Raw genomic sequence first — 27,824 nt, 5'->3', positions numbered from 1 at the left:
AAAGAACAGGCTTGGGTGGAGGGTGTTGGGAAGGCAGGGGGAACGCACATTCTCTTTTGGACATGCAAAGTTTGAGGTACCTGTGAGGTACACAAGGGAAGATACCAAATAGACTAGAGCTCAAAGGAGAAATTTTGGCTGGGACCAGGCATTAATTGTCTGGGTTTAAATGAGATACGAATATGGCCAGTGTAAGCTGGAAGGACTCCCTTGACCTATTAAAATTCCAACATTAAGGACAAAGACCACACAGAATCAAACACTATTTCAATAACCATGCAAGTTTTATATCTGCAACTAGCAATAAATAATTGGGAGCAGTATTCTTACTTTATAAAAAGATGCAGATCCCCAAGAAAGCCATCTTGGGGCGCCTGGGTAGCTCAGGTTAAGTGTCTGACTCTTGGTTTTGGCTCAGGTCATGATCTCAGGGTCCTGGGATCAAGCCCCACATCGGGCTCTGTGCTAGGCCCAGAGTCTGCCTGAGATTCTCTCTCTCCCTCTTCCCCTCCCACTCGTGCTCTCTCTAAAATAAACACACACACACATACATACATAACATACAAAAAGAGAGCAACCTTGTTCCTCGAAACCTAAGACGTTGGAGTGCAGTGTATCAGCACTTACGTAGAATCTTGCAGTCAGGTCAACTCTCCTGCCAAAATGAAATGTTTTTTTCTGTCTTTTAAGTAATAATTTTGAAAGGTATTATAAATTCCTAAGTAATCAGAGATCAAAACTCACCGGGTTTTAACAAAATAATGCAGATAGCTTATGCTTGCAAGGTTAGCCTAGTGGTGTTTCAAGGACACAGATCACATGCATACTCAGATGTCATGTTCACTGAGATGCTCTAATCTCCCACTGGGCATCAATGACCTACTTCATCTTTAGGGCCCAGAGTTCAAAATCTGCATAAGTCAGAAGTTAGGTGGTCCCAATCTAGAGCCTGTGATAGCTGTCCTATCAAGAAATCCAAGCTGCCTCAAGCAGCAACACAAAAACTGTGTATAAAATATGATTAAGAAAAATGCCCCGTGGCATCTGTACCCCATATTTGGCTCCCTAATGAGTACTCACATTCCTGCCGGCAGAGCTGTCACCCAAATTAAATAATGCAAATGTAAACACGTGTTGCATCAGCATTATAAAGTGAGGCCATCTGAGCAGTTGGTCCTTCCAGAGATTAAAGCCCCTGACACAGTCACAGATAACTGAATGCCCTCCTTAGCAACAGGAAGAACGGAAGTGCCCACGGAGCATTCAACAACAAGCCAAAGGTTTAGAACGATAAATACCACACAGTATTATTTATATGTGGCATGAAAAAAAATTTAAGCTGAAGTCATAGAAACAGAGTACAAAAGTGGTTACGGGGGGGCGGGGGGAGAGAAATAGAGATTGGTAAAAGGGTACAGACTTTCAGCTGTAAGATAAACAAGGTCTGAGGATTAACTACGTAACATGGTGACCTGTACTGTATAGTTTTAAAATTTGCTAAGTAAGAGTATAAAACATAAATGTTCACACACACACACACACACACACACACACAAAGTGAGGTGCTAGGTGGGGGAGAGATCCTTTCACAAGTAAACATATATACATATATCAAATCGTCACATACACTTTAAATATCTTACAGTTTTATTTGTTCATTATACCTCAGTAAGGCTTGGGAAGGAAAACAAAACAAAACAAAACAAAACAGGTGGCAGGCTGGAGACTCAAGAAGAGCCAGCATTTCAGTCTGAGTCTGAAGGCCAGAGAAGACCAAGGTTCCAGCTCAGCCATTGGGCAGGCAGAGTTTAAACACAAAAACAAGCTAAGGGTTCCCTCTATTCTGGAAGCTCTGAGGCCCACAGTCCTTAATTTCCCCAGAGAAACGTGTCTTTTATTCAGCCAACCTGTCTCCACCACCAAAGAAAACCGCCAGTGAAGAAATTCAATCAGAACCGACTAAAAACGGGGGCAGAGAATAAGCACAGGTTTTTTTTTATCTTCATGAAGATGTGTAAGGATAGTGAGGTGTTACAGGTCAGATGCATTCCAAAGGACAAATTAATTTAGCAAGATTATTAACCTATGTAGTGCACTTAAGGAATTCTGTTAAATAGGAAATCAGGAGTGAAGGTGCGCTCTGTAGAAGGCAGATGGAAGAATGCCAGTTACCATGACAACAGCAGCCAGGAAGGCCGCGGCAGGCGTCTTCTCTGCCTTCCAAACCGTACAGAGTCCCCGAAGTTGCTTCTGCAAACAGTAGCATTTGCTTTTAAAAAACATACATTTTCCTCTATACATGTGCCAGTCATTCCCCCATTTGCTCCCACTCCAATCCCTGCAGTCAGTCTCTCTGCGCCCCCAAAAGCTGACCTCTAAGACTACCAGCCCCTAGCCTCCTCCTCCTCTGGCTTCAGCTAGTGGGAACCAGGGACAGGACAGAGAAGCAGGGGTCTCTGCCCTCACTCCTCTGCTGCAGTACCAGCCACAGTTCTGGGCATGTCTGTGGCTCCCCTTCACCTTTCAGGCCCAGGGGTAGAACGGCCTCCTAGTGGTGCTCCCCAACCGTTGTCATGGTACTTGACATCCTTACTAGGTCTCTGGGCCCTGCCCCCACTCCTGTAAAGTCCTTTATGCAGCTTCTCCTCAGAAGTCCCATGTGAGGGTGTGTTTGCTGCGAGGACTCTGACACACCACTGTATACTGGACCTCACACTCCTGCAAATTCAGAGGCAGTCCTTGAGTGTTTATCAAGGGGACTGTCAATGGATAATCAAGGTGTATTCTCATGGGATCCTCTCAGCCCTCAAGTAAAACTCCACAAAACCTGATGTTATAATTCAATTTTTTATATACGAAACGATGAGTCTTCCAACATTTATTCCACTGAATGAGTGCACAGCATTTTCATGAACTATCTCAGAGCTACATCAGTACAAAACAGTTTAAATTAGTAAAATAAAGCAGTTTCCAAAGGAAAATCATTGATTACTTCAGGGTGGATGCCACCACCACTTGGGAACAGAGCATGTAAGGCAGCAAGGCGGTTACTGCGTAACATGGGGACAGGCTAGAAGATAACCATGTCCTTGTTTCCCTACACAGAGGCCCCTGGGCTTTCGGGCACCTCCCTCTCCAGGACACGAATGAGTGGAAATATGTCACCTTGTTTATGCTCATCTGTTGGGGTGACATTTCCATCTTGGTCACAGTGAGATACTCTGGAGCATGGCTTAGCCACCAGCCCTGTGCGTATCTATCTGACCGGAAGATTCAGGGCGGACAGAGCAATGGGAGTAAGAAAGGGTGAAGCAGATAATCTTGCAGGCAAACACAGAATCAAATGCTCTACTCGTGGTCCAAGATGCCTTTTGTTGGTCCACTGATTTTCTTCTTAACTTCCAAGTTACCCAGCCAATCAGAAGACCACAACAGGTAGGGCCTGATTACCTACAAAAGCACACATGTACGAGTTGTACGCGTGTGTGTGTGGCAGGAAGTGGAAGCTGGGCATTACCAGAACCTGTACAGGCCACTGACAGAGTTTTCTGGGGCTTTCGGGGAATGCTGCTGGGACATGCCCTTTGTCTTTTCTGCTCATCTGGAGAACACTTTTAAAACACCAGCAAGTTAAAAAACAAAAAAATATGAATCCTCTTTATGTGGATATCCTGGACACTTTCTCTTCTGTTCCCACCAAGATGGTTGTAACTTCTGTATGACACTATTTTCCTTTAATAACAAAACTACCCGGAAGGCTCACAAAACAATGGCTGACAGGGCAGCCTTTTCAATATTCTACACAGCCCCTGCTAAGGCACCTCGAACCAATTTTGTTTCGTATCACTGGCATGTAGCCTAAAGTTCTCACCATGTTTATCAACCCATCCCTGACGTGCCCCAGGTACTGTGTGACCATCTACTGCTTGTGGACCATTCCCCTTCTGAGAGACCCTTACGCCTCACTTCATGTTCTGCCACGAAAGGGGGCTTGGTGTCACACAAGTGGCCTGAGTCAGGTTTAGAGTTCATCATGTTTGGCCTCCTGGTCTTTGAGTTTGAATTCTTCTGCCGTGACCTTCCCGTCTCCATTCCGGTCCTGGTTGGTGAACATATTCTTCACGATCACCTCAGCATCAAAACCAGGAGCGAGTTTCCCTTTGCCAGATGCCACCTGGGCATGAATGTACTCTGAGAACTGGAGAGAGGGAACAAGATAGGACATGAGATACAGCAGCTGAGCCTGGGCCTGAACAGAGCCTGAACAGAGCATCCCGAGGGCGATGGGGCTGGAATTGGAGGCTGAGCTCACAAAACAGACACAATTTTATGAGCTACACAACCTGTTTGGTTTTTTTTTTACCCCTCCAGATGCAGGTTAAAAACCCCTGACTAAGGACTCCAGGAGCCCCTAGGTTCCAGGCACCCAAAACACAGCTATCCTTTCTTCCCTAATCAACACTTAGTTCTCCACCAAAGGCTAATTCCCTAACCACCCTAGCCCCTGAGAACACTGCTGCCTGCGCCCATTCATTCATTCGTTCATTCATACAATAAAAACTTGTCTACTGTGTGCTGAGCACCATCCAAGATCCTAGAGAGACATCAATTTAAAAAAAGTCTGCCCTTGTAATTCTAGCATATCCTAGTAGGAAAGATACAATTAGAAAGGAACATTTAAAAAAAAATAAGGAAATCACATATTAAGTTAGAAAGTGAAGTGCTCTAGAAAACAAAAGAGTAGAGCCAAGCAAGGAAGATCAAGAGCACAGGTAGGGGAGGAGGTTGAGGTCCCGATCCAGCGGTCAGGGTAAAACCAGAGTGAAAAATGGAGACCTGTGCAAAGGGTTGAAGGAAGGGCGGGAAGGAGCCAAACAGTTATCCAGGGAAGTGTCTTCTGAGAGGAGAGACAACTGGTGCAAAGGCCCAAGGGGGGTGCATGCCTGGTGGTGGTGGGAAGGAGCAGCTGGAGAGGAAGTTACAGTGACCAGGTCAGGGAGAACCTTTGTGGGGGCCTTTCCAGGCCACTGTGAAGACTTTGGAAATGGGGGTCTTTTTCAGGGTTCTGAGACAAGGCGAGCCATGATCCACTTTAAGTTTTAGAAGGCTCACTCTGGCTGCTGTGAGGGGCAAGGGTGAAAGCAGGAAGACCTTCGTGGAGGTCCAAGCCAGACACAGCAGGCACTGGACCACAATGCTATAGAGTGGAGATGGTGAGAAGTGGTCAGGCTCTGGATAAATTTTCAAGATAGAGCTAGAACGATTTCCTGCTGGATTAATTATAGCCTATGTGAGAAAGAGGGGAGTCGAAGATGACTGAGTGCTCTTGCCTGAGAGTTGCCATCAGAGGAGATGAGGAAGGCTTTGGGTGAAGCAAGACCAGAGGAGGGACGTAGCAGGAGTTCAGAAAGTGAAGATGTCCGGTGGGTAGTTAGATGTAGGAGTCTGAAGTAGAGAGAGAAGACTGGACTGGAGCTACAAGTTTGGATGTCACGGGGCTATGGATGGCAAAGCCACGGGACTGAGATCACCCAGGAAGTGATGTTAAGGTGGAGAAGGTAACAAGCTCAGGACTTCAGGCTGGGGCACTCTGACATGAAGAGATCAGGGAGAAGATTCCTGAGAAGGACGGACTCGTGAAGGCGAAGGAAAACCAAGAAAGTGTGGTCTGGAAGCCAGGGAAAGAAGGCATCCTGCGAAGCAGTTGGCTTTGTCCAAGTTCGAGGAGAGTGAAACGTGACCACTGGTTCCAGCAACATGAAAGGCACCAGTCACCTTAGCAAGACCAGGTTCAGTGACATGGAGGGACAAATGTCTAACAGGAGTGGGTTTAAAAGAGTTTTGCCATTTTTGCTGTGAAGGGAGCAAAGAAATAAAAGAAATGGAAAGATGCACCAAGAGAAGGGAAAAGAAGAGCATGTGAACCACCCAATAGCCAGGAAAATGCGACTGATGTCAGAAAGTGGAGAAGGCTGGAGCCCTGTCCTTGAATAAGCAGATACAGAATGGGCAGAGCAGTGGAATTTAGCAGGGTGTGACAAGACAGACCAGTCTACCGCCCAGCGCCACGAAGGGGCATTCGCTACAGGAGAAACCACCCAGCACCTAGGTGATCAAGACCAGGATATGTATCCTGGCTCAAACCACTGGGTAGCTGTGTGACCCTGGGCAAGCCATTTACCTTCTCTGTGCTCAGCTGCTTCTTCTGAAACAGGGATGATGACTACATGGCTGCCACAAGGGCCAGGCAAGATAATATATGTGAAAAACTCTTAGCATAATGCAGGCACACAGTGAGCACCCAGGAACTGAGAGTTGAATTGTGAGCCCTGGAATCAAGCCCCATACCTCTCAGGGCTTCAGTTTCTTCAAAGAGGAATTGTGAGCTTCAACTTAGAGCATGTGTACAGAAGTGCTTGGTACACAAGCATGTGCAGGTTACCATCATGGCAAGAAACAGGCACAGGTGTCCTCCTCACTCTAGGAAGGCTTCACATTCAGAATGGATCCCCTGCCCCAATAAGGCTCCCCTGGCTCCTTTAGTCCCGCTTTCCTTCAAAGGTCAGTTACCTCTTCGAGGAGGACTTCTCCATTACCATCCTTGTCGATTTCTTCAAAGAGATTGGGTGACACCTCGCCATTCCATATGAACATGTACCCCTCAGGCAGACCGGCCACGAGCTCCAGCAGCTCAATGTCAAACACCAGGACGGCGCTGCCGGGCACTTCTCCATCTGCCTCACCGACAGGGGAAGAGACAGTGTTAGTGCCACCAGACAGCGGGCATGCCCATCTCAACCTCCTTCCCCTCACCCAGGGTTCCAACTGCCTCATGGGTGGCAAGCATTTCTTGTGAGAGCAAGAAAGTTCCACACCAGCAAGAGGTTTTTTCCAAACTGTAGGTAGTGACCATTAGTGGGTCATGAAATCCATTTACAGGATGGTGACCAGCATTTTTTTTAATTAAGAATAGAATAGATAAGGATACACTGCACCTAGAAAGGATAGGTATGCTTTTATGAAACTTGAGTTCAATTTTATATATAAAACTAAATGTATATGTATATATGTATAAATTGCATGCTTATGTGTACTACAGATGGGGAGATAAAATGTATTTTTTTTTTTAAGAAGTTTTTATTTATTTGAGAGAGAGAGAGAGGAAGACAGAGAAGGAGTGCGTGTGCACACATGCAGGGGGAGGGGCAGAGGAAGAAGAAGAGAATCTCAAGCCGACTCCCCACCGAGTGCAGAGCCCAAAGTGGGGCTCGATCCCATGACTCATAAGATCATGACCCGAGCCGAAACCAGGAGTCAGATGCTTAACCGACTGAGCCACCCAGGTACCCCCATGAAATTTATTTCTTACTGTATGTCTTGGTGAAAAAGTTTGAAAGCCACTAGTAGAGACTATAGTTGTAGAACTTTTGAATAAATCCTACAGCAGAACCTTCAGAATATTACAGTATGCCTTAAAATCCTGATCTAAGGTATGACTATAAAAACAAATTTATGAACAGTATATACAGTATGAACCCAAAAGAAATTACATAAGCATGTGAATATATATACACATACATAATATGTCTTATTTGAAATTATTATATATTACAAATACTTATTCTATATCCCATGGTCTGATAGGGTACACATTTTTTTTTAAGTGTTTCTTCTTGGATTGGGGAGACTAGCAGGCAGTTGCGGGAGTTTTTTTGTTTTGTTTTTTTTAAATAAGCTCTACACCCAACATGGGGCTCAAACTCACGACCCTGAGAACAAGAGTCACATGCTCCTTGGGCTGAGCCAAAAAAAAAAAATTGTGAAAAAGAGAAAATCAACCCAAAGTGTATCTTTTATAAGTTAGCACTTCCCATCTCCAGAAAGTAGGAACATAAAACATTGAAGAAGATGGGGTTCCCAAATCCCCTATGTGTAGGACTCATTTTGGCCCAAATCATGAAGTCAACCATACCAGCTGTGAGGGCAAGGTAAAGCTAGTATTTCCGAACTTGACACTCATCTCTTCCTAAAGGAAATCTTCATGGATAGCTTACAGGTTCAGGAGAAGTGAAAAGCAAAGGCCTGTAGCATTCCACTGTCCCAGGAACCTGTTCCAGAAGGAAGCCTCAGCTTCCCTTAACACAAATCACTGGGAAAACTCCTTTTAGGGACATTTCCCACACATGGGTTTAAAGACCGAAGGCGTTTTTTCACAGAAACTCCTGCTTTCTTAAGGAGGTGTGGGGCATTAACACTGAATTCACAGGACTCTTTAAACAAAGATGCTAAATTTAAGTATTAACTCATGACATTATTATATTATCATGTGTTATAGTATTAATATTATATTAGATATACAATAAACACATTTTAATTATATATAAAATGTATAACATGATTATATATTATAATATTAACTAATAATATTAATTCTAAACCCAAAGATTCTTTGGGGTTTTTTTTGTTTCTTTTTTTTTATGATTTTATTTTTAAATAATCTCTACACCCAATGTGGGGCTCGAACTCACAACCCCAAGATCAAGAGTTGTATGTCTACCAACAGAGCCAGCCAGGCAGCCCTGATTCTTTGGTTTGTTTGTTTTTTTTAATTTTATTTATTTAACACAAGTAGGCAGAGCAGTAGGCAGAGGGAGAGGGAGAAGCAGAATCCCCGCTGAGCAGGGAGCCCGATGCGGGGCTCGATCCCAGGACCCTGGGATCATGACCTGAGCCGAAGGCAGCCGCTTAACTGACTGAGCCACCCAGGCGCCCTGTCTTTGGGTTTTAAATGGAAGAAGCATACCGTGGTTCTAAATATGGCGCCTCCCAAAAGCACAACATTCAGACTGTGAACATGCCCCAAACACCCTGTAATGCTGTTTGTTGCTTACTCACCCACACCAGCCTCCCCATAGCCCAGGTGGGGTGGAATGACCACTGTCCGTTTCTCTCCAACGCACATCTCTCTGAGACCCATATCCATTCCCAACACAACTTGTCCAGATCCCAAAACAATATTATATGTCTTGCCTAAATTCCACCTGAAAAGGAAACAGAAGAGTCCCCGGTTAGGTCAGCAACCCACTGGTAGTTGACAGTGTATTCATGAGAACACATCTACATCTCTTCTGTGATCTTTCTGCCAAAAATAAAAAACCCCTGTCTAATCAGGAGAAAACATCAGACAAGCCCAAATTGAGAAACATTCTGCAAAATAATGAAAGTATAATCTTCAAAAGTGTCAAGAAAATCAAGGGAAGTCCAAGGAGCCATTCCAGAGCACTGGAGCATATTGAATGGGATCCTTTTGCTATAAAAGACCTTATGGGAACAATTGGCAAAACCTAGGTGGGGTCTGAGGATTAAAAGACAGTAACATACCAGTGTTAACTTTGTGGCTATAAAGTGTGTGTTGAATTATGCAGGAGCATGTCCACATTTGTAGGAAAGGTGCACGAATGTACTCAGGGGTGATGAGACATCATGGTGGCAACCTACTTCTCAATGATTCCAGGGAAAAGGAAGTCCTTTGGACTGCTCTTATGACTTTAATCAATACCCCAGTAAGGAATTTTCATGAGAATTTGAAAAACATATAATAAAGACCCTGGGTTTCGGATTTAGCAAGACCTGAGTTTGAATCTTGCTTCTGCCACTTAACTGGACCTTGAGAAATAAAATCCCTCCATTTCCTCATCTAGAAACCGGAGACAGTGAGGGCCATCTCACAGGGGTGTTCTTAAGAGTAAATAAAATAAGTCTGCTGGCAGCCAGGAGAACAAGCATAAAGAGCTCAGTAAGGGGATGGCCTTGAGGGTGTGAAGTGCTTATGTCTGTAATAGTTCTTGACTTTAGAAAAGTAACTGAAAGTTTAACTTGAGCCATGGTTGAAATTATCCTTGATGTCCACCATCCCGGGGAAATCCACATAAATAAAAGTTGGGGCTCCATCACCTCGGTTGCTACTGAAAATAAATCTCTTCCCAAACGCATGGCACTCCTGCTTTCTACCACTCCCTAAAGACGAACAATGGAGCTATTCTTCAATAGCAAGGAGGAAAAGCCTCCCCAGTATCTGCCCGTTACCAGGTGGCGACAGCACCCCTTTGGGTCACTTCTCCTTCTCAGGCTTCCCAGCCTCCCCTGGGGGCAGGGCTACCGCCACCTTCCCTTCTGAAACTGGTTCCCAGGGCCAGGCTGGTTGTCAGGCACCCACAAACCGAAACAGAGTTTGCATCTGTCCTACCTGGGACGAAACCAAAACAAAGCCAACTCGGGCATAGGCTGCCTTGGCCCAAGGCCTATGGGAGGGAGCAGGATGTCCTCTGTCCCGCCTCCCACACAATTCGTCCTTTGTCAGCAGCACAGAGACACCCTCACACTGCCTTCCTCCAGGGACCCCTGGGGACCTCCCATGGGACTACTCTGTTTCAAAGTCTTACAGAATAGTCAAAATCTCATTTAGTCGTCAAATAACAAAGGCTTATTCTTCTTCTCTGAGGCCAATATAAACACACATTAAGAAAATCCTCCCAGCAAACATTTTGCTTTCATGTATCACCTCCAATGCCCCACTAATTCTTCCTCCTCAGATCAACCTTTTATTTATTTATTTATTTATTTTGCCAGTTTTTCTCTGACATTCTCCTCATTCCTTCTGTGCATTCCCGGCTTCCCATCCACTGCAAGCTTCCTGCTGCCCACTTGCAGGCCACCCTCTCTGGCTCTTCGCCCACATTTCCCCTCCATCCTCTCGGCAGCCAGCTTCTCTTATGCTGATGAAAAGTGCCCACAGCATCACCGGCCTCTTTGTTTACAGAGCCCGTGGAAGGCTCGGGGTGGGAGCAGTCTCATCTTCCTCTCCCACACACAGGAGGCAAACACCCACCATACATCCTATTTTCCCATTATTCTGAAGCTCACACCCAGAACAGACCAGCAGGGATGCCAGATATTACTCTTCGGTGTAGATTTACATGGAACACAAATGACTCCCATGGTCTAGAATGGAGTCTGATAAGAGGAAGGAACATCACGTGGCTCCTGGAGACTCTGCAGGAATGTTATGAATCCACCAAACATTAGAAGGCAGGAAGGCTGATTCTCCCCACCCTCCACAAGAAGCATATCCTGAACCCATTGAGAAGGAATTCCTTTGTTCATTTTCCACCCCCACTTCCCCTCACCCCCGCCCCAGAGTAAGAGCACCAGACAAGAATATGAACATTAGTAAGAGCAGTGACAGCAAGCCATTGACCTTACAGACTATTCTAAATTTGTGGACCCTAAGCTCACTTGATCCCCCAAGCAACAAGCCATGTTTCTTCTCCGCTGCCCTCCAAAGGCTTCTAATATTAATGCAAGGAGGTTTGTTGTAAAGCAGGTCCTTGTAAATCTGAGCTCCGGAAGCTAGTACATATTTCATTGATTCTATAATGCACATAGTTTCACATTTTAACATCTCTGTAATTGTGATACACTTTATGATTAGCAGCATGTTAATTTGGGGGCAGCGTTTTTACTTTCTTAGAGATACATAAAGTAATGCTTCTAATAATCAACACATTTTAGATCTGATGAAAAACACTAAATGCATTAATATACAGGATCTCGTAGCACCAGAGAGAATGCTCTGAAGAGCATGTCCCTAGGGCTCCGTCTCCATGTCTGGCTCTTGCCAGCCCCTCCCCAACAATGTCACCTGAAGCTGGAAGGCAGAGGGGCAGGTGGGAGGGAGAGAAGGCCCTCCTCATGCAGCATAAATGCAGCAACACATATTTATATGAAGCCCTTCTTTCTCCCCAGCCCAAACTTAGGAATCTAAGTCAGGCTCAGTACGAAAATGGATATACTTATATAGACATATAAAGGAAGGCTGAAAATGTTTCTTTCCCAGAGAAGAGAATATTTTACTTACAATTACATTTAAAGATTCAGAAACATAAGAAGCTCCTTTTTACCAAAATTGACCAATGATACCCATTTATACTGTTGATTCCTACTAATAAAATTTCAGATTCATCTCAATCAATTAACATTTATAAAATACTCCCTAGGGGCGCCTGGGTGGCTCAGTCATTAAGCCTTCAGCTCAGGTCATGATCTCGGGGTCCTGGGATTGAGCCCCACATCAGGCTCCCTGCTCGGCGGGAGGCCTGCTTCTCCCTCTCCCACTCCCCCTGCCTGTGTTCCCTCTCTTGCCATGTCTCTCTCTGTCAAATAAATAAATAAAAATAAAATCTTTAAAATAATAATAATAATAAATAAATAAAAATAAAATGCTCCCTTTGTGCTATGCTCTGGGCTAGGTGTAAGGAATGAAAATATGAATAAACATGTTGGGTTTCTCTAAGGTATTCAGACCAGCAACAGAGATAGAAACAAAAATAACTATGTTTTGCTAATAAAAATAATAACTTAAAACATTATGAGACACAGAAGTGGGAGCAGCTGATTCTTCCTAGGAATTAAGGAAAGACTTTGCAAAAAGGGAGGACATTTTAGCCTGGGCAGAAGTTGGCCAGAAGGAAGGGTTTAAACAGTGCACATCTTGCACCACTGCACATGGCAGCTCTATGAGGGAAAAAAATGGGCCCTAACAGAAGATGAGATCAGTCAAGCAGATCGGAGCTGACAAATACAGCCTGATGTGCCAGATTGTGGAGCTTGTAATGTAGCTGTGGGTTAATTTTTAAAGACAGCAGTTAGAAGATGACATCTGTTTTTCAGAAAGACAATTTCACAGGAGCAAGGTGAGACCATTCATAGGGAACTTTTAGAATAATGCACCTGAGCAGTGAGGAAGCATGGAGAGAAAAGCTCTCAACCAGGATCTGATGAAAAGCAAAGGAGAATCCTGGGAACCTATGGCTGTTATCCTCCAGGTTTATGCCCCTACTGTCCCCAGTGGCCCTTACGTGGAATCCAGCAGAGTCCCATCCAGAAGCGAGGCATTGTAGTGATACTTGAGGTAATCCCCCTTCTTACTCAGCACGGAGCAGTCAGGGGGCTTGTAGTGGGAGGTGATGCTGATGGAGTCGGAAGGGTTGTGGAAGTCAATCACATGGATGTCAAACACCAGCACGGCCGAACCAGGGATATTCCCTAAAGGTCAGACATAGGAAATTAACGAGTGAGTCCTCCAAGCGGTAGCACGCGTCTCTCCCCAGTGTCACCAGGGATGTCCCCGCAGACCTCCAGTGAGAAACACGGAGACCTAGACAGGAAAACCTACAGAATACTGGGAAACTGAAGCTGGAAGAGCCGTTAGAAGTAACCTGACCCTCATGAGGAAACTGAGGCACAGATTTGCCCAGGGTCACACAGTCAGTTAAGAACACAGTTTGGACTACAATTCAAGAGGATAGCTATTGCCCATGGGATCAATGAGCCTGAAAGATGTATGGCTGAGTTCCTCACAGATGAGGAAACTAAACTCAGCCACATTAAGGCTCACCTGGCTCCTACAGAAGAGGTAAGATGAGAAAATCTGCTGCAGAGTGAAAAATCACTCCAGTCCCCCATCACTGTGCAAGAGAAACTAAACTAACAGAAACTTCACAGGGGAGAAACTCCTAGCCAAAGCTGGCCCATATACACCCCTTATGATATAGTACACCTAACAGTTGATAAAAGTACTTTTACAACACACCCTATCTCTTCTACACTAAATTATTAGTATACTTTTCTTTTCCATCATCTCCACGTTTGAAAACATTACCTCACATCTGAATAACGTTTTACAGTTTACAAAGGTATTTTTCACATACACTCTCATTTTTTTAAAGATTTTATTTTTAAGTAATCTCCACACCCAACGGGGGCTTGAACTCCTGACCCCAAGATCAAGAGCCGCATGCTCTGCCAACTGAGCCAGCCAGGCACCCCTACACTCTCTCATTAAATCCCTGCAGCAACCTTGTGGGGGATTACCATAAATCCAGGATTAGCAGATGCTCCTCCATGAATTTAATGACCGCTTCTCAGGGGGCTGGAGAGGGGCAGGGGGACACCTTAAACATATGCATCTGTGGTTAAATACACCCCTAGACCATTTCAGAGAAGCTTAAATGTAAAAGCTTTGTAAATAGTATTACTTAGGGGGTGCCTAGGTGGCTTGGTCAGTTAAGCATTTGACTCGGTTTTAGCACAGGTCATGCTTTCATGGGTTGTAGGACTGAGCCCCGCTTAGGGCTCCACGTTCAGCGGGGAGTCTGCTTGAGATTCTCTCTCTCTCTCTGCCCCTCCCCCCCCGCTTGCAGGTGTGCTCTCCAAAATAAGTAAATAAATCATTTTTTAAAAATTAGTGTTTCTTAGGGGCGCCTGCGTGGCTCAGTCAGTTAAGCAGCTGCCTTCGGCTCGGGTCATGATCTCAGGGTCCTGGGATCGAGCCCCATGTCCGGCTCCCTGCTCAGCAGAGAACCTGCTTCTCCCTCTGCCTGCCACTCCCCCTGCTTGTGCTCTCTATCTGTCAAATAAACAAATAAAATCTTTAAAATAAATAAATAAAGATTAGTGTTACTTAGAATCAAGGATGTATAATACTTTCATTAGCATTTTACAAATAAGAAAACCAATTCAGATAGACCTTGTTCAAGAAAACAGCACAGCTATAGAAAGAATTCAGATGTGTGAAAACCAACAGCCCCCCCCCATCCCTGCCACATATTTTTCTGTGTCTATTTCTTGGCTGCTCTCTCTAACATACACACACATACACACAATGGATGCTTATTAAGTACCAAGCACACTTCTAAGTGCTTTCTATGTATTGATTTATTTAATTCTCATGATAATCCTATATTCCCAATCTAACAGTGTTTAGAAGGTAATTTGGAAATTGGGGAACAGAAAATGAGGAAGCAATGCTTCCACAACCCCTCGGACAGAATCCATTCTCCCCTTCAGGGCTACAAACACAGCCACGCATCCGAATTTCAGAGCGGACCCTGTGGAAGAGAGTAGATAGCGGAGGGCCAGAGCCTTTCCAGAAGGCCTACTCACTCCCTTCCACTAACCCCACAGGGGAAAAATGGCCTCAACAAAATGAAATGCCAAGAATGGAGCTGGAGAACCCAATGGAGAGCCCAGCATCTCATTCCTTCCACAAATATTTATTGAATGTTTACTATGTGCTTGGCCCTGTGGTATGTCCTCCACGTCCTGACACCCTTCTGGGGTCAGTCCCTGAGGGATTAGCATTAAGTCCTATGCAAAACCCACAAAGAGGCCAGGGAGACACTAATCCAAAGAAGAAAGAGGTGCCCCCCCCCCCGCCCCTGTGCAAGAGCACCTGGGTGGTACCTGTCAGAGTGTCCCAGCCCCCACAACAACATATGATTTGGGATAAAGCAGCCTCATACCTACAGAATTTATGAGCCTTTGGATGTTTCCCAGAGCCTTATATAATTCTTTGCAGAGCTCTGTCTCATACTTGGTAGAAAGCCAAAAGGAAAAAAATAATTTAAGCAAATGTTTTCCATTAATATGTTATTTTTAGAGAAACGAGGGATTAATCCTGAGGGCTTAGCAAAACACGAATACTCAGAAAGTTATTTGTCTATTTCTGTATGTATTTGAGTAGAAGTTTACAGGATACAAAACAATGGAGCATCAAGACACAAACAGGACATGAAGCAAGGCCTGTTGAATATGTCTTAAGCTGTGAACTGGTGTGGCTTTTACAAATCAAAAATTTAATGGGGCACCTGGCTGGCTCAGTCAGTAGACCATGCGATTCTTGATCTCGGGGTGGTAAGTTTGAGCCCCACACTGGGGGCAGAGTTTACTTAAAAGAAAAAGAAAAAGAATTTATTGTATTTATTAGTGTAGGTGGATGTGTATTTTCACTTCATGGTTGTATTAGTTTCCTATTGTTACTATAACAAATTTCCACAAATTTGGTGGCTTAAAGCAATGCAGATTTATTCTCATAACTCTGGAGGGTCAAAAGTCTGAATTCAAGGTGTTGGCAGGGATGCATTCCTTTTGGAGGCTTCGGGGGAGAATCTGTTTCCTCACCTTTTCCAGCTCCCTATAGCTGCCCTCATTCCTTAACCTGTAGCCCCTTCCTCCAACTTCCAAGCCAGCAGCTTAGCATTTTCTCCTCTCTCTGACCTCCTGCTTCCCTCTTACAAAAGCTCTTGTAAGTACATCAAGGCCACCTGAATGATCCAGAATAATCTCCCCCTCTCAAGATCCTCACATTAATCACATCTGCAAAATCCCCTCCACTATGTAAGGTAACATATTCACAGGTTCTGGGGATAGGACGGGGACATCTTTTGGGGCGGCTATTCCGCCCACCACATTACAATGTTTATTCCTGCATGATGGGATTATGGGAGATTTTTGTTTTCTTTCATTATCTGTATTTTCTTTTTTCTAAAGTCAACATGTATCATTTGTATAATATTTAAAAGGGGATTTGCTGGGACACCTGGGTGGCTCAGTCGGTTAAGCATCTGCCTTCAGCTCAGGTCATGATCCCAGGGTCCTGGGATCGAGTCCCACATCAGGCTCCTTGCTCAGCGGGGAGCCTGCTTCTCCTTCTGCCTGCCGCTCCCCTGCTTGTGCTCTGACAAATAAATAAAATCTTTTAAAAATAAATAAACAAAATAAAAGGGGGTTTGCTATTAGAGTAACAAAAGTGTTCTAAAATCGGGTTAGGGTGATGGTTACCCAACTCACTACATTTACTAAAGTCACTGAATTGGGGATGCCTGGGTGGTGCAGTCGGTTAAGAATCCGACTCTTGGTTTCGGCTCAGGTCACGATCTGAGGGTCGTGGGATCAAGCCCTGTGTCGGGCTCTGTGCCCAGCACGGAGTCTGCTTGAGATTCTCTCTCCCTCTCCCTCTGCCCCTCCAGCTCATGCTCTCTCTCTTTAAAATAAATAAATAAATCTTTAAAAGTCACTGAACTGTACACTTAAAATGGATAAATTTTATGGCATATAAATTATACCTCAATAAAACTGTTAAAAAACAAAAAACAAAAAGGGGGAGGTTTGCAATATACATTCAAATGGCTCAACAACAACAGCAACTAACAAAAAAACGTAATTAGAGAAAATAAACACAGCAAGATGTTAACAGTTGATGAATCTGAGAGTTCATCTCACAGTTCTTTCAAATTTGGCGTAGGTCTAAGAATTTCCAAATAGGAAAACAGGCAGTGGAGACAAGAGGAAAGAATAGACCATTTCTAGAAACCAAAGCTATTTGGACATTCAAGTCTTTAGTGGGACTTCAGCTTCCACATTTTGGCCCTCAAGAAGCCCTGACTGCTTGGAAGCAGCCAGCACTCACCTCTTCCTTCCTCTCCATAGCCGAGGTGAGGGGGAACCACAATCCTCCGCTTCTCGCCGATGCAAACACCCAGTAGACCTTCATCCATGCCAGCAATCACGTAGCCCTGCCCAATGTACGTGTCAAAGGTGCGGTTCCGTGAGTAGCTAGAAAGAAGGAAAGAAAGAGGTTCCTCACAACCAACACCACAGCAGCTGGGTACGTTAGTTGGCACCACGAGGCAACAGGAAGGCAGAGCACTCCAGACCCTGGAATAGGCTGAAACTTAGAACGTGAGGACACAGCCTGGAAACCCGCTCCCCTGAGAACCCACATTCCCAAGAACTCACACACACAGAGTGGGAGCAGCTGTGTACAAAAACACTCCCAGAAACAAGCCCTCCCTCCCTCTGGCTTGGTCAGGTTATGGATGGGAAGCACGTGACAAGAAGCAACCACACAGAAATGCAGCTACTATACATTGGACTGTGCTTGGTAACCGGGTCAAGTTAATGCAAAAAGCATCCAGGGTGGCCCTTATTAGAAACTAAGAATCTGTCACAAGGACAATGTCTCCAGTATCTAAAGAAGAGAATATCTGGGGACGCCTGGGTGGCTCAGATGGTTAAGCATCTGCCTTCGGCTCAGGTCATGATCCCAGGGTCCTGGGATCAAGCCCCACATCGGGCTTTGTGCTCAGCAGAGAGCTTGCTTCTCCCTCTCCCTCTGCCTGCCTGTCTGCCTACTTGTGATCTCTCTCTCTCTGTCAAATAAATAAATAAAATCTTTAAAAAAAAAAGAAGAGAATATCTGTATATATGAGATAGAATATTTGGATTGCCATAAAAGTAACACAAATACGAGAGCAGTTCAACTCTGCAGTCCCTACCAGAGCCTGGATGGCTCTTCCTAGTGTAATCCCCGCTCACCAAGCGACCTTCTGGTGAGTTACTTGGGTTTCCCAAGTGCCACTGGCAGGAGGCCCAAGCATTCTGCTCAGGGGAGAGATCCAGCCTTTGTATAAACTGCCAATTGAATCCGATTCCTGTGAGTTTGGTGAGGACAGCAATCAATTCCCCAAAGCCAGATGTTTCTAGAATAAAATAATAAAACTTAATATGCCACGTCTACTACCAAAGTCTGAACCACAGTGATCTGCACTCATGTGGCAAAAAGCCTGTCCTGAAAGAGCCAGTCCGTTCCACCATTACCTCAAACACAGCCAAAGGATGACTGCCTCAGAGACGATGGCCAGCCGAGTGGGGCCAGGGGGATGAAAAGACTGAGCTGTGAGGGGTTCTCCCTCCTCAGTAGCCCTCAGAGACCAAACACAAAGCCAAGGGCCGTGAAAAATGACAATAACTGATGATTCTCCTCACCCAGGAAGCCGATCATCTACATAGCCCCCCAGAAGAGGCTATGGAGAAATACCCTTTCCCCCACATTGTGGAGTTCCAGGCCTCAGCCCCTCACATGGGCCAGGAAGGCCAGGATGAGAACACAGCCAAGGAAGGCAGGCTTGGCCCCCTAACATTCTCTCACCTTCCCCTGGTTACTAGCTCTCTGGCCAGTACTTGGAGATCATCAGCATTCAGGAAAGAGGAGGACACCTCCCAGATGGGGTTCCTTATAAAGGGACACTAAGCAGTGGGAGATGGCAGGTGCCTCAGAGAAGGTTGAGCCACTGGGTGAAACAGCAAAGGTTCCATGGGGTTGGGGGAGACAGCGGACACTGAGGAGGCGGGATCTGCACAGGGGAAAGCACTGGGGTAACAGTGAGGCCAAGGCCAAGAGGCAGGAAAGAGCCTCAGAAGATGAGAACAAAGGAGCAGAGTGGCCATGAAATGTAGAGAACTTCGAATAACTTTAAAAGAGGGCTTAAATGGGAATCCATCATGTTCCCCAGGGGGTGCTCCCCCAAACTAACTTATGAATTTTGAAACAATTCCAATCAAAATCCGAGTGGTGTGTATGGGGGAGGAGAGGAACTCAAAAATTAATCTGGAAAAAAAAAAACAATTTAAAATGATGTTTTGAGGGGCGCCTGGGTGGCTCAGTCTGTTGAGTGTCCTACTCTTGATTTCACCTCAGGTAATAGCCTCGAGGTCATGAGATAGAGCCCCCATCAGGCTCCATGCTCAGCAGGGAGTCTGCTTCTCTTTCTCCCTCTGCCCCTCCCCCTACTTGTGTTCGCTCTCTCTAAAATAAATAAATAAATTTTTTAAATGAATGAATGAATGAATGAAAATTATGTTTTGGGGGCACCTGGTTGACTCAGTCAGGACAGCATGCAACTCTTGATCTCAGGGTCATGGGTTTGAGCCCCACATTGTGGGTAGAGATTACTTAAAAAAAACAAAAAGCCACAAAACTTAAAAATGCTGTTTGGAAGGTACAGGATATAGCAAGCTCTCATTCCTGTAAAAAATTAAACTGAGAGAATGTAAGTATTTCACTGTGTATGTGTGGAAGACCTATGAAATTAAAAACACTGGCTTCCTGTGGAGAGAGAAGTACTTGAGTTTGAGCCTCACAATGGGTATAGAGATTATTTTAAAAAAACTAAAATCTTGGGACGCCTGGGTGGCTCAGTCGGTTAAGTGTCTGCCTTCGGCTCAGGTCATGATCCCGGGGTCCTGGGATCAAGCCCCGCATTAGGTTCCCTGCTCAGCGGGGGGCCTGCTTCTCCCTCTGCTGCTCTGCCTGCCCCTTCCCCTGTTTGTGTGCACGCGCTCTCTCTCTGACAAATAAATAAATAATCTTAAAAAAAAAAATTTTAAATCTTCCAAAAAAAAAAAAGTCACATTTTAGACAAGGGAAAAATAGTTTTCAGTAAAGGGTGTTTGAAAAACTAGCTAGCCATCTGGAAAAACATAAAATTAGATCCTTATTGTCACACTGAATACCACAATAAATTCCAGATGGATTGAAGATTTAAACATGAAAGATTTATGAACATGGAGAGACACTGTGGAAGGTTATTAATATTTACCTCAGGGGACTAAAGGGGCTAATGGGAAATTATTACATTTTATTACACATCTTTGTATTGTTTCACTTATACAATAAGAACCTACTACTTTTCTTTAAGTAGGCTCTATGCCCAACATGGGGCTTGAACTCACAACCCCGAGATCAAGAGTCACATGCTCTACCAACTGAGCCAGCCAGGCACCCAACAACATAATACTTTTTAAAATAGAAATTTTAATAAAGAATATTTTAAAGGATAAAAATATAAAACCATTAAAGGGGCTTGAGGAAAATATAGACAAATGTTTATATACTCTAGAGGAACAGATTTTTTATTTCTAGCAAGTCCCCAAAGACAGAATATGTAATAATTTATATAAGAATAGAGGACACCATGAAGGAGAAGGTAAATGTATTTAACAACATAAAAAGTTTACATTTAAATAGGTCCAAAATCACAATAACCAAAATAAAAATGCGAATAAACACAGAATATGCTTTTGACAATACACAGTCATCAATGGGTTACTATCTTTAATGTACAGAGGTCTTCTATCTTCAAATCAATAAGGAAAGGACAAATACTAATACCTTCAACATAAAAACAGGCAAAAGATACAAACAGATAAATCACAAAAGAAGATATACAAATGGTCTAGTAATAAACATTTGAAACAATTTCAACCTCAACAGCAATCAAGAAATTCAGATTAAAACTATAAGGTTCCATTTTTCTCCTATAAATTGGCAAAGATAATTTAAAAATGATTCTCAGTGTTACCAAGTTTGAGGAAATGGAGCACTTTTAGACAGTGATGGGGTTTAAAACCTTCCTTGAGGACAACTTCGTTGTGTATATCAAAAACTATAAAAATACATGAAACCTTTGACCCAGAGATTCTTCTAGAAATCTATCCCAAGGAAACAATCTTACATAGATTTAGCTGCCAAAATAATTACCGCAGCCCTACTTAGAATGTTGAAAGGTAGAAAACAACAGATGGTGACTCTACGTATCATGATAAGCACTGAGCAATGTGTATAATTGTTGAATCACTAGGTTGTACACCTGAAGCTAATATAACTCTGTATGTCAACTACGCTTCAATAACAAAGGGTAGAAAACAGTTGGGATTGGTTACCTAAATTAAGGCAAATCCATATAATAGGATATTACACAGCTATCAGGATGGATTAGATCCCAATGCACTAAAATGGAAAGCTTTTTTAAAACCTAGTAAAATTGTGGTTCCTGGGGCACCTGGGTAGCTCAGTCGTTAAGCGTCTGCCTTCGGCTCAGGTCATGATCCCAGGGTCCTGGGATCGAGCCCCGCATCGGGCTCCCTGCTCCACGGGAAGCCTGCTTCTCTGTCTCCCACTCCCCCTGCTTGTGTTCCCTCTCTCGCTGTGTCTCTCTCTGTCAAATAAATAAATAAAATCTTAAAAAAAAAAAATTGTGGTTCCTTTATTTTTTTTTTTAAGATTTATTTATTTATTTGAGAGAGAGACAGAGAGAAAGAAGGCAGAAGGAGGGGCAGAGGGAGAAGGAAAGAGAGAATCTCAAGCAGACTCCCCACTGAGCACAGAGCCCAAGTTGGGCCTTGATCTCACGACCCTGAGATCATGACCTGAGCTGAAATCAAGAGTCAGGACACTCAACCGACTGAGCCACTTGGGCACCCTGTGGTTCCTTTAATATGGAAAAAAATCTGGTGTACACTAGAAAAAATGGTCTTTTAATTAGATTTTTTCATTTTAATTAATTAATTTAATAGAATTAATAGAATTCCAAGGGAATAATGGACAGAAGCAAGCTCACCAAGTAACAAGTAATAACACACACACACTGAATGTTTTCTGTAATAGAAAAAGAGTAAAGACAACTCAAATGTTTATCAGTAGGGGAAGAGTTAAATTTGGAATACTCACCCAATGAAACACTATGCAGACATAAAAAATAAATAATTTCTCCCTCTGTATATATATGTATGTATGTATGTAGACATACAGGTTTGTAGGTATGTATGTATTTTTTTATTAAGTAGGCTCCATGCCCAGCACGGAGCCCAATGGGGGGCTTGAACTCACAACCCTGAGATCAAGACCTGAGCTGTGTCTTTATATACTAATATGGAAAAATCCCAAGGTGAAAAAAAAAGCAAGAGGCAGAGTAGTGTATTCTATATACTATATACTGCTATAAAGGGGAGAAAATAAGAATCTGTAGTTGTTTATACCTGCATTAGAAAAAAAATCTACACAGTGGAAGAATAAAAAAGAAACTTATTAAGAAAAGTGGTTAATTTTAGGGGTGCCTAGCTGGCTCAGTCAGCGGAGTGTGCAACTCTTGATCTCAGGGTCGTGAGTTCAGGCTCCACATTGGGTGTAAAGCTTACATACATACATAAATGAAAGTAGTTAATTCCAAGTGGCTAGGAGAGAGGGAGATGTGAGGTAGGAAGGGGTGGGTAATAGGACATATCTTAATACACACTTAGTTTTAATTTTGAATCATGTGACTATTACTTTTTCCCCCCAAATCAAATGAAAATTGTAAAAGAACACACCCTAAGAATAGGAAAGATACATCATTCAAACAAAATAATACCATATAAAAATTCTTCTGTACTGTTTTTGGATGACAGAAGAAATCAGAAGTCTACAACCTCAGAGAGACAGGTAGATTGCTGTCACTACCTGTTTGCTCCACAGGAAGCTGCAGAGGTGGTTTCCAAAGAGCTCACGCCACTTGAAAGAGCAAGACAGAGCAAGCTGTCTCTCCAACCACCTGCACAAGGGCAAGCGAAGCCTCAGAAGCAAAACAGGACTGTGAATAACAACAGAGGCACAGTAATTCGCCTCTGCAGCATCGGGAAGGAAGCTGAAAGCACACAACCCATCTCCTCCAGTAGCCTTTGAAGTTCACAGAGCACTCTTTACGTACCTTCTCTCTTTAACCATCTCTGAGAAAGGTACCAATTACGGGGAGAAAACACTGGTTAAGCATCTGCCTTCGATTCAGGTCATGATCCCAGAGTCCTGGGATCGAGTACCGCATCGGGCTCCCTGCTCCGCAGGAAGCCTGCTTCTCCCTCTCCCCCTCCCCCTGCTTGTGTTCCCTCTCTCGCTGTCTCTCTGTCAAATAAATAAATAAAATATTAAACACACACACACTTAAGTTCAGGGAGGTCAAACACTGTCCAAAGTCACCATACACCGGGACGAGAACCCAGGTTTCCTGGCACCAAGTCTGTTCTGTTCTCATACTACCACCCGGACCTCAGTTCTGGCCACTTCCCATCCCGGATGCCACAGCTGGCTTCATACTTGGATAGTGGAGCACAGCTGTAGGGGACGGTGGGGGGAGGCTGAGTCTCTCCTGTTTTCCTGTAGACTTATATCCCACAGACCCCAAGAAGGAGACCGTTCTAACAGCCTCTGAAGGAATTCAATGTCAGAAAACAAAGCTATGTTGGAGATGAAAATACTAACTACAAATCAGCATTGACAGAGTATTCAGATAATGGTCCAGCCAGAAGTAGACTGTATTTAATAAGACACTCTGATGAGTGAAGGCTCCAGTTGTTTCCTTACCTGGAATCAAAGAAGGTGCCATCCAGAAGGGTGCCATTGTAATGATACCTGAGAAAGTCCCCACTTTGACTTCGCCGCTCACAGTTTTCTGGGACTACCTTATTCTCAATGGAAATGCCATCCTTGGGGTTATGGAGGTCCAGTAACGCAACATCAAACACCAGGGATGCCTGTCCAGGAATGTCTTTCCCTAGAGGAGAATGAAGGAAGATGATGAAATCAGGACACAAGATTTAGGAAGTACTTTTTTTTTTTTTTAAGATTTTATTTGTTTATTTGTCAGAGAGAGAGAGAGCACAAGCAGGGGGAGCCAGCAGGCAAAGGGAGAAGCAGGCTCCCTGCTGAGCAGGAAGCCTGATGCGGGGCTCGATCCCAGAACCCCAGGATCATGACCTGAGCAGAAGGCAGATGCTTAATGGACTGAGCCACCCCGGTGCCCCCCTAGGAAGTACTTTTAACAACAACTCAACTCCCACTGTGTTGGTGTTACTCATTCCTTGAAGTTTCCAAGTCAAGGAAATAAATGTTCTTTCCCATGCTGGGTGGTCCCCCCTGGTGTCCAACTATGTTCTGTCACCATTGTGTCCATGGTGCCCAACCATGAGCTGGCGGATATGATCTGAAGCCTGACTTCTTCAGAAAAAGGAGCAAACTAGTATTAATGACATGCGAGAGACTACTACAACCATATTTTCTATGCTTGTGCTGACAAATCAAGGCTCTATGTGGGTGGTTATGCGCCCACATGCAAACCCAAATACATGCCTCTGTGGGTTCCTGTTTGTGTACAAATGCAAATCAGACATTTAAAGGCATAAATTCTAAACCTTGGACCTGGTTCTACAGAATACTACACAGATTTGTTCTTTGGAACCAACAGCCCAATTTTTCTGAAAAGGCAAAATGCAAAATTCAATTTATTAAGTACATCCAAAACAAGATATAAATAAAATTAAAGCTAGCTAAGAGGGGAAAAAATGGCACCCACAATGCAAAATATAAGTCCTCAAACTGCTTCCATCTCACTTCTAGATGGTACTGCTTCTTTTGGATGCTCCCAACAGTGGGGACTTCGTGAATATCCGCAAAATGATCATCTACATGAAGAGATTATTGGGTACTAGCTCCTCAAGCAAAGATCAACATCAAGCAAAAATAATTCAATCCAGTCCTTTGAGATAAAGGAAGTTAACTGACAAACCACCTACCTCAACACTCTTACCTGCCATTTGTTATACCTTGCAAAGGAGGAGGCCTGGGCAAGTGAGTGACACAGCACATCAAGCCTGAGTTCCTTCAATTGGCTCCTTGGCAGAGCCCCCCCCCCCTTTCCCCTCAGGGGAATAACACAATCTGCTGAAAGTGGCTGCTGAGTCAGCCTCTGGAATGTAAGGTGTGGTCAATCCCCAAAGTGTGTGTATGGGTGTGTGTGTAACAGAATATGAATCTTTTATACTTTTCTGTAGTTTTTAATTTAGGAGAAAAAAGAAAGCCTTAAAAGTAACTCCAGAGTTGAAATTTTTCTAGCATTATCATGTACTAATTGAAGATTTGGTTTTTAAATAACAACTTTATCATGATATAATTTCTATACCATACATATTCACCTATTTAAAGTTATACCTGGGGCGCCTGGGTGGCTCAGTAGGTTAAATGTCTGACTCTTGATTTTGGCTCACGATCTCAGAGTTGTGAGATCGAGCCCCTCATCAGACTCGTGCTGGGTGTGGAGCCTGCTTAAGATTCTCTGTCTCCCTCTCCCTCTGCCCCTCCCCACCCTCTCTTAAATAAATAAACAAACACAGTTACACCTGGATAGCTGAGCACAGTATTAAATAATAAATATTTCAAATAAGCTATTTTAAATATTCCTCAAATTAGGCCAGACATCTAGTTTTATTATGTATGATGTATGCATCTGGATGACATCAGAAGGATTTAAGAGCCAAGGGAAATGAACTTCTACTGGCTAAGGATGAGACCACCAGAGTATCAATCAGAATAACAACATGTCTTGGGGAGGGGCGAATTAAGACATATTTACAGCAGTTGTTTTCAAATTTTATTTTTCTTTTAGCAAGGAATCCCCACCCCTGCTTTTTGAAGGACTGTCTGCAGATCCTCAGCAATAAAAGAGGAGGTGGACAGGGGAGAAGACTGAGCCCCATTTCCTCCTCTCTCCTCCTGCTCTGTAGACATACACGGCCAGGAAACATAGCTTGGAAAACATTATGTTAGGGTTATTCTAAGTCCGGTATCACAGTCAGTAAACTTAAACGCATCATGTTTCCATTTTAATTCTTAACTACATATACCTGCTTGTTTAAATGCCAGGAGGTTCTCCTTGTTGTGTTAGCCTGTCAGTGTGATTAAATATGCCTGAAATTAAAATATGAGTAACTGCAAAGTTCCATTTACCAGCCAATATTCTGTTTTCTCCCTTCAAAAAGGACACTAGTTCGAATTCATGTTTTTCTTCCAACATGATGCTTTGCATCTGTCCAGAGGGAACAAATGTCACAGGTAGAACCCACTGTGGAGGTACAAATCGGGGGGCAGGGGGATGGCAATTCTGGCATCATATACTAAATTTCTACCTTGAGATCTTTAACCTTTGGACTTTCTAGTTCAAATCTCATTTCACAGATGGGAAAATGCAGGCGGGAGAGGCTGGTGCCCAAGGTTACAGCTTATGAGGCAGTGGCAGATGCTTTACTTAGGAATGCCAATGACCACGAATAAGTGGAAGTTTCCACAATTCAGTGATGAGACGGTAGATGATTTAGACTAGCACTGCCCAACGGAACTTTCTACAGTGATGGAAATGCTCTGTATCTGCACTGCCCAGGATAGCAGCCCTCAGCAACATGTGGCTCTTAAGTACAAGAAATGCGGCAGTGTGGCTAAGGCACAGAATTTTAGATTTTACTTAATTTTAGTTTATTTTAAATTTAACTATAAAGAGCCCTATGTCATTAGTGGCTACTCTATTGGACAGTGCAAGTCGAGACCAAAAGGTCTGGTAGGTTTCATGTGGTAAGTTGAACTCATCACAGCAATAAAAATAAGGACAGATGAGGGGCGACTGGCTGGCTTAGTCGGCAGAGCATGTGACTCTTGATCTTAGGGTAGTGAGTGGGGACCCCACATTGGGTATAGAGATTACTTAAAAATAAAATCTTTAGGGGTGCCTGGGTGGCTCAGTCGTTAGGCGTCTGCCTTCGGCTCAGGTCATGATCCCGGGGTCCTGGGATCGAGCCCCGCGTCGGGCTCCCTACTCAGTAGGGAGCCTGCTTCTCCCTCTCCTCCCTGCTCATGCTCTCTGTCACTATTTGTCTCTCTCTCTCTCAAATAAATAAATAAAATCTTAAAAAATAAAATAAAATAAAATCTTTAGGGGCGCCTGGGTGGCTCAGTGGGTTAAGCGTCTGCCTTCAGCTCAGGTCATGATCCCAGGGTCCTGGGATCGAGCCCTGAGTCAGGCTTCCTGCTCAGCAGGGAGTCTGCTGCTCCCTCTCCCTCTGCAGCTCCCCCTGCTTGTGGTCTCACCCTCGCTCTCTCTTAAATAAACACATAAAATATTTTAAAATAAATAAATAAAATATTTTTTAAAAAAATAAGGACAGACGAGAGTAGCTTGAAGAATGAGAAAGACTTACCATCTCCATCTTCTCCATAGGCCAGGAAAGGAGGTATGGTGATGATGCGCTTTTCCCCCACACACATCCCCAACAGCCCTTTATCCATTCCAGGAATCAGCCAGCCAATGCCCACATATGTGTCATATGTTTTCATGCGATTATGACTGAAAACCAATGAGAAAGGGGGAAAGTTCCATGCTACTGAGGGTGTTTCCAACTCATTCCTCAATAAGGCTTTAAGTACCCACTTATCAGCTAAATAGTGAAACTATACCCATCCCTGACGACAGGCATTTTTGGATCTTTGTTCCCAAAGACAGCAGAAGTCC

General features: G+C 43.9%; 1 protein-coding gene across 3 annotated transcripts in view; it reads right to left on the bottom strand.

Annotated features, from left to right (window-relative positions):
* Positions 1-2,863: 2,863 nt before the first annotated feature.
* Positions 2,864-27,824, bottom strand: part of FKBP9 (FKBP prolyl isomerase 9) — a 37,728-nt gene continuing 12,767 nt past the window's right edge. For 2 of the 3 annotated variants that reach the window (XM_036080700.2, XM_078059429.1), the window contains exons 4-10: positions 27,514-27,659; positions 23,855-24,044; positions 17,309-17,454; positions 12,918-13,104; positions 8,896-9,041; positions 6,571-6,734; positions 2,864-4,198 (exon numbers count right to left, since the gene is read on the bottom strand). In XM_036080700.2, coding sequence (XP_035936593.1) covers positions 4,022-4,198; positions 6,571-6,734; positions 8,896-9,041; positions 12,918-13,104; positions 17,309-17,454; positions 23,855-24,044; positions 27,514-27,659 — 1,156 coding nt within the window. In that variant the 3' untranslated portion in view covers positions 2,864-4,021. The remainder of the gene's footprint in view (positions 4,199-6,570; positions 6,735-8,895; positions 9,042-12,917; positions 13,105-17,308; positions 17,455-23,854; positions 24,045-27,513; positions 27,660-27,824) is intronic. The other variant, XM_078059430.1, reaches the window with a different exon arrangement.

Source organism: Halichoerus grypus, chromosome 12 (genome assembly GCF_964656455.1).
Source record: "Halichoerus grypus chromosome 12, mHalGry1.hap1.1, whole genome shotgun sequence".
Classification (NCBI taxonomy): domain Eukaryota; kingdom Metazoa; phylum Chordata; class Mammalia; order Carnivora; family Phocidae; genus Halichoerus; species Halichoerus grypus.
Note: the sequence above shows the minus strand (reverse complement) of the source record. Positions and strands in the feature narration are given on the sequence as shown.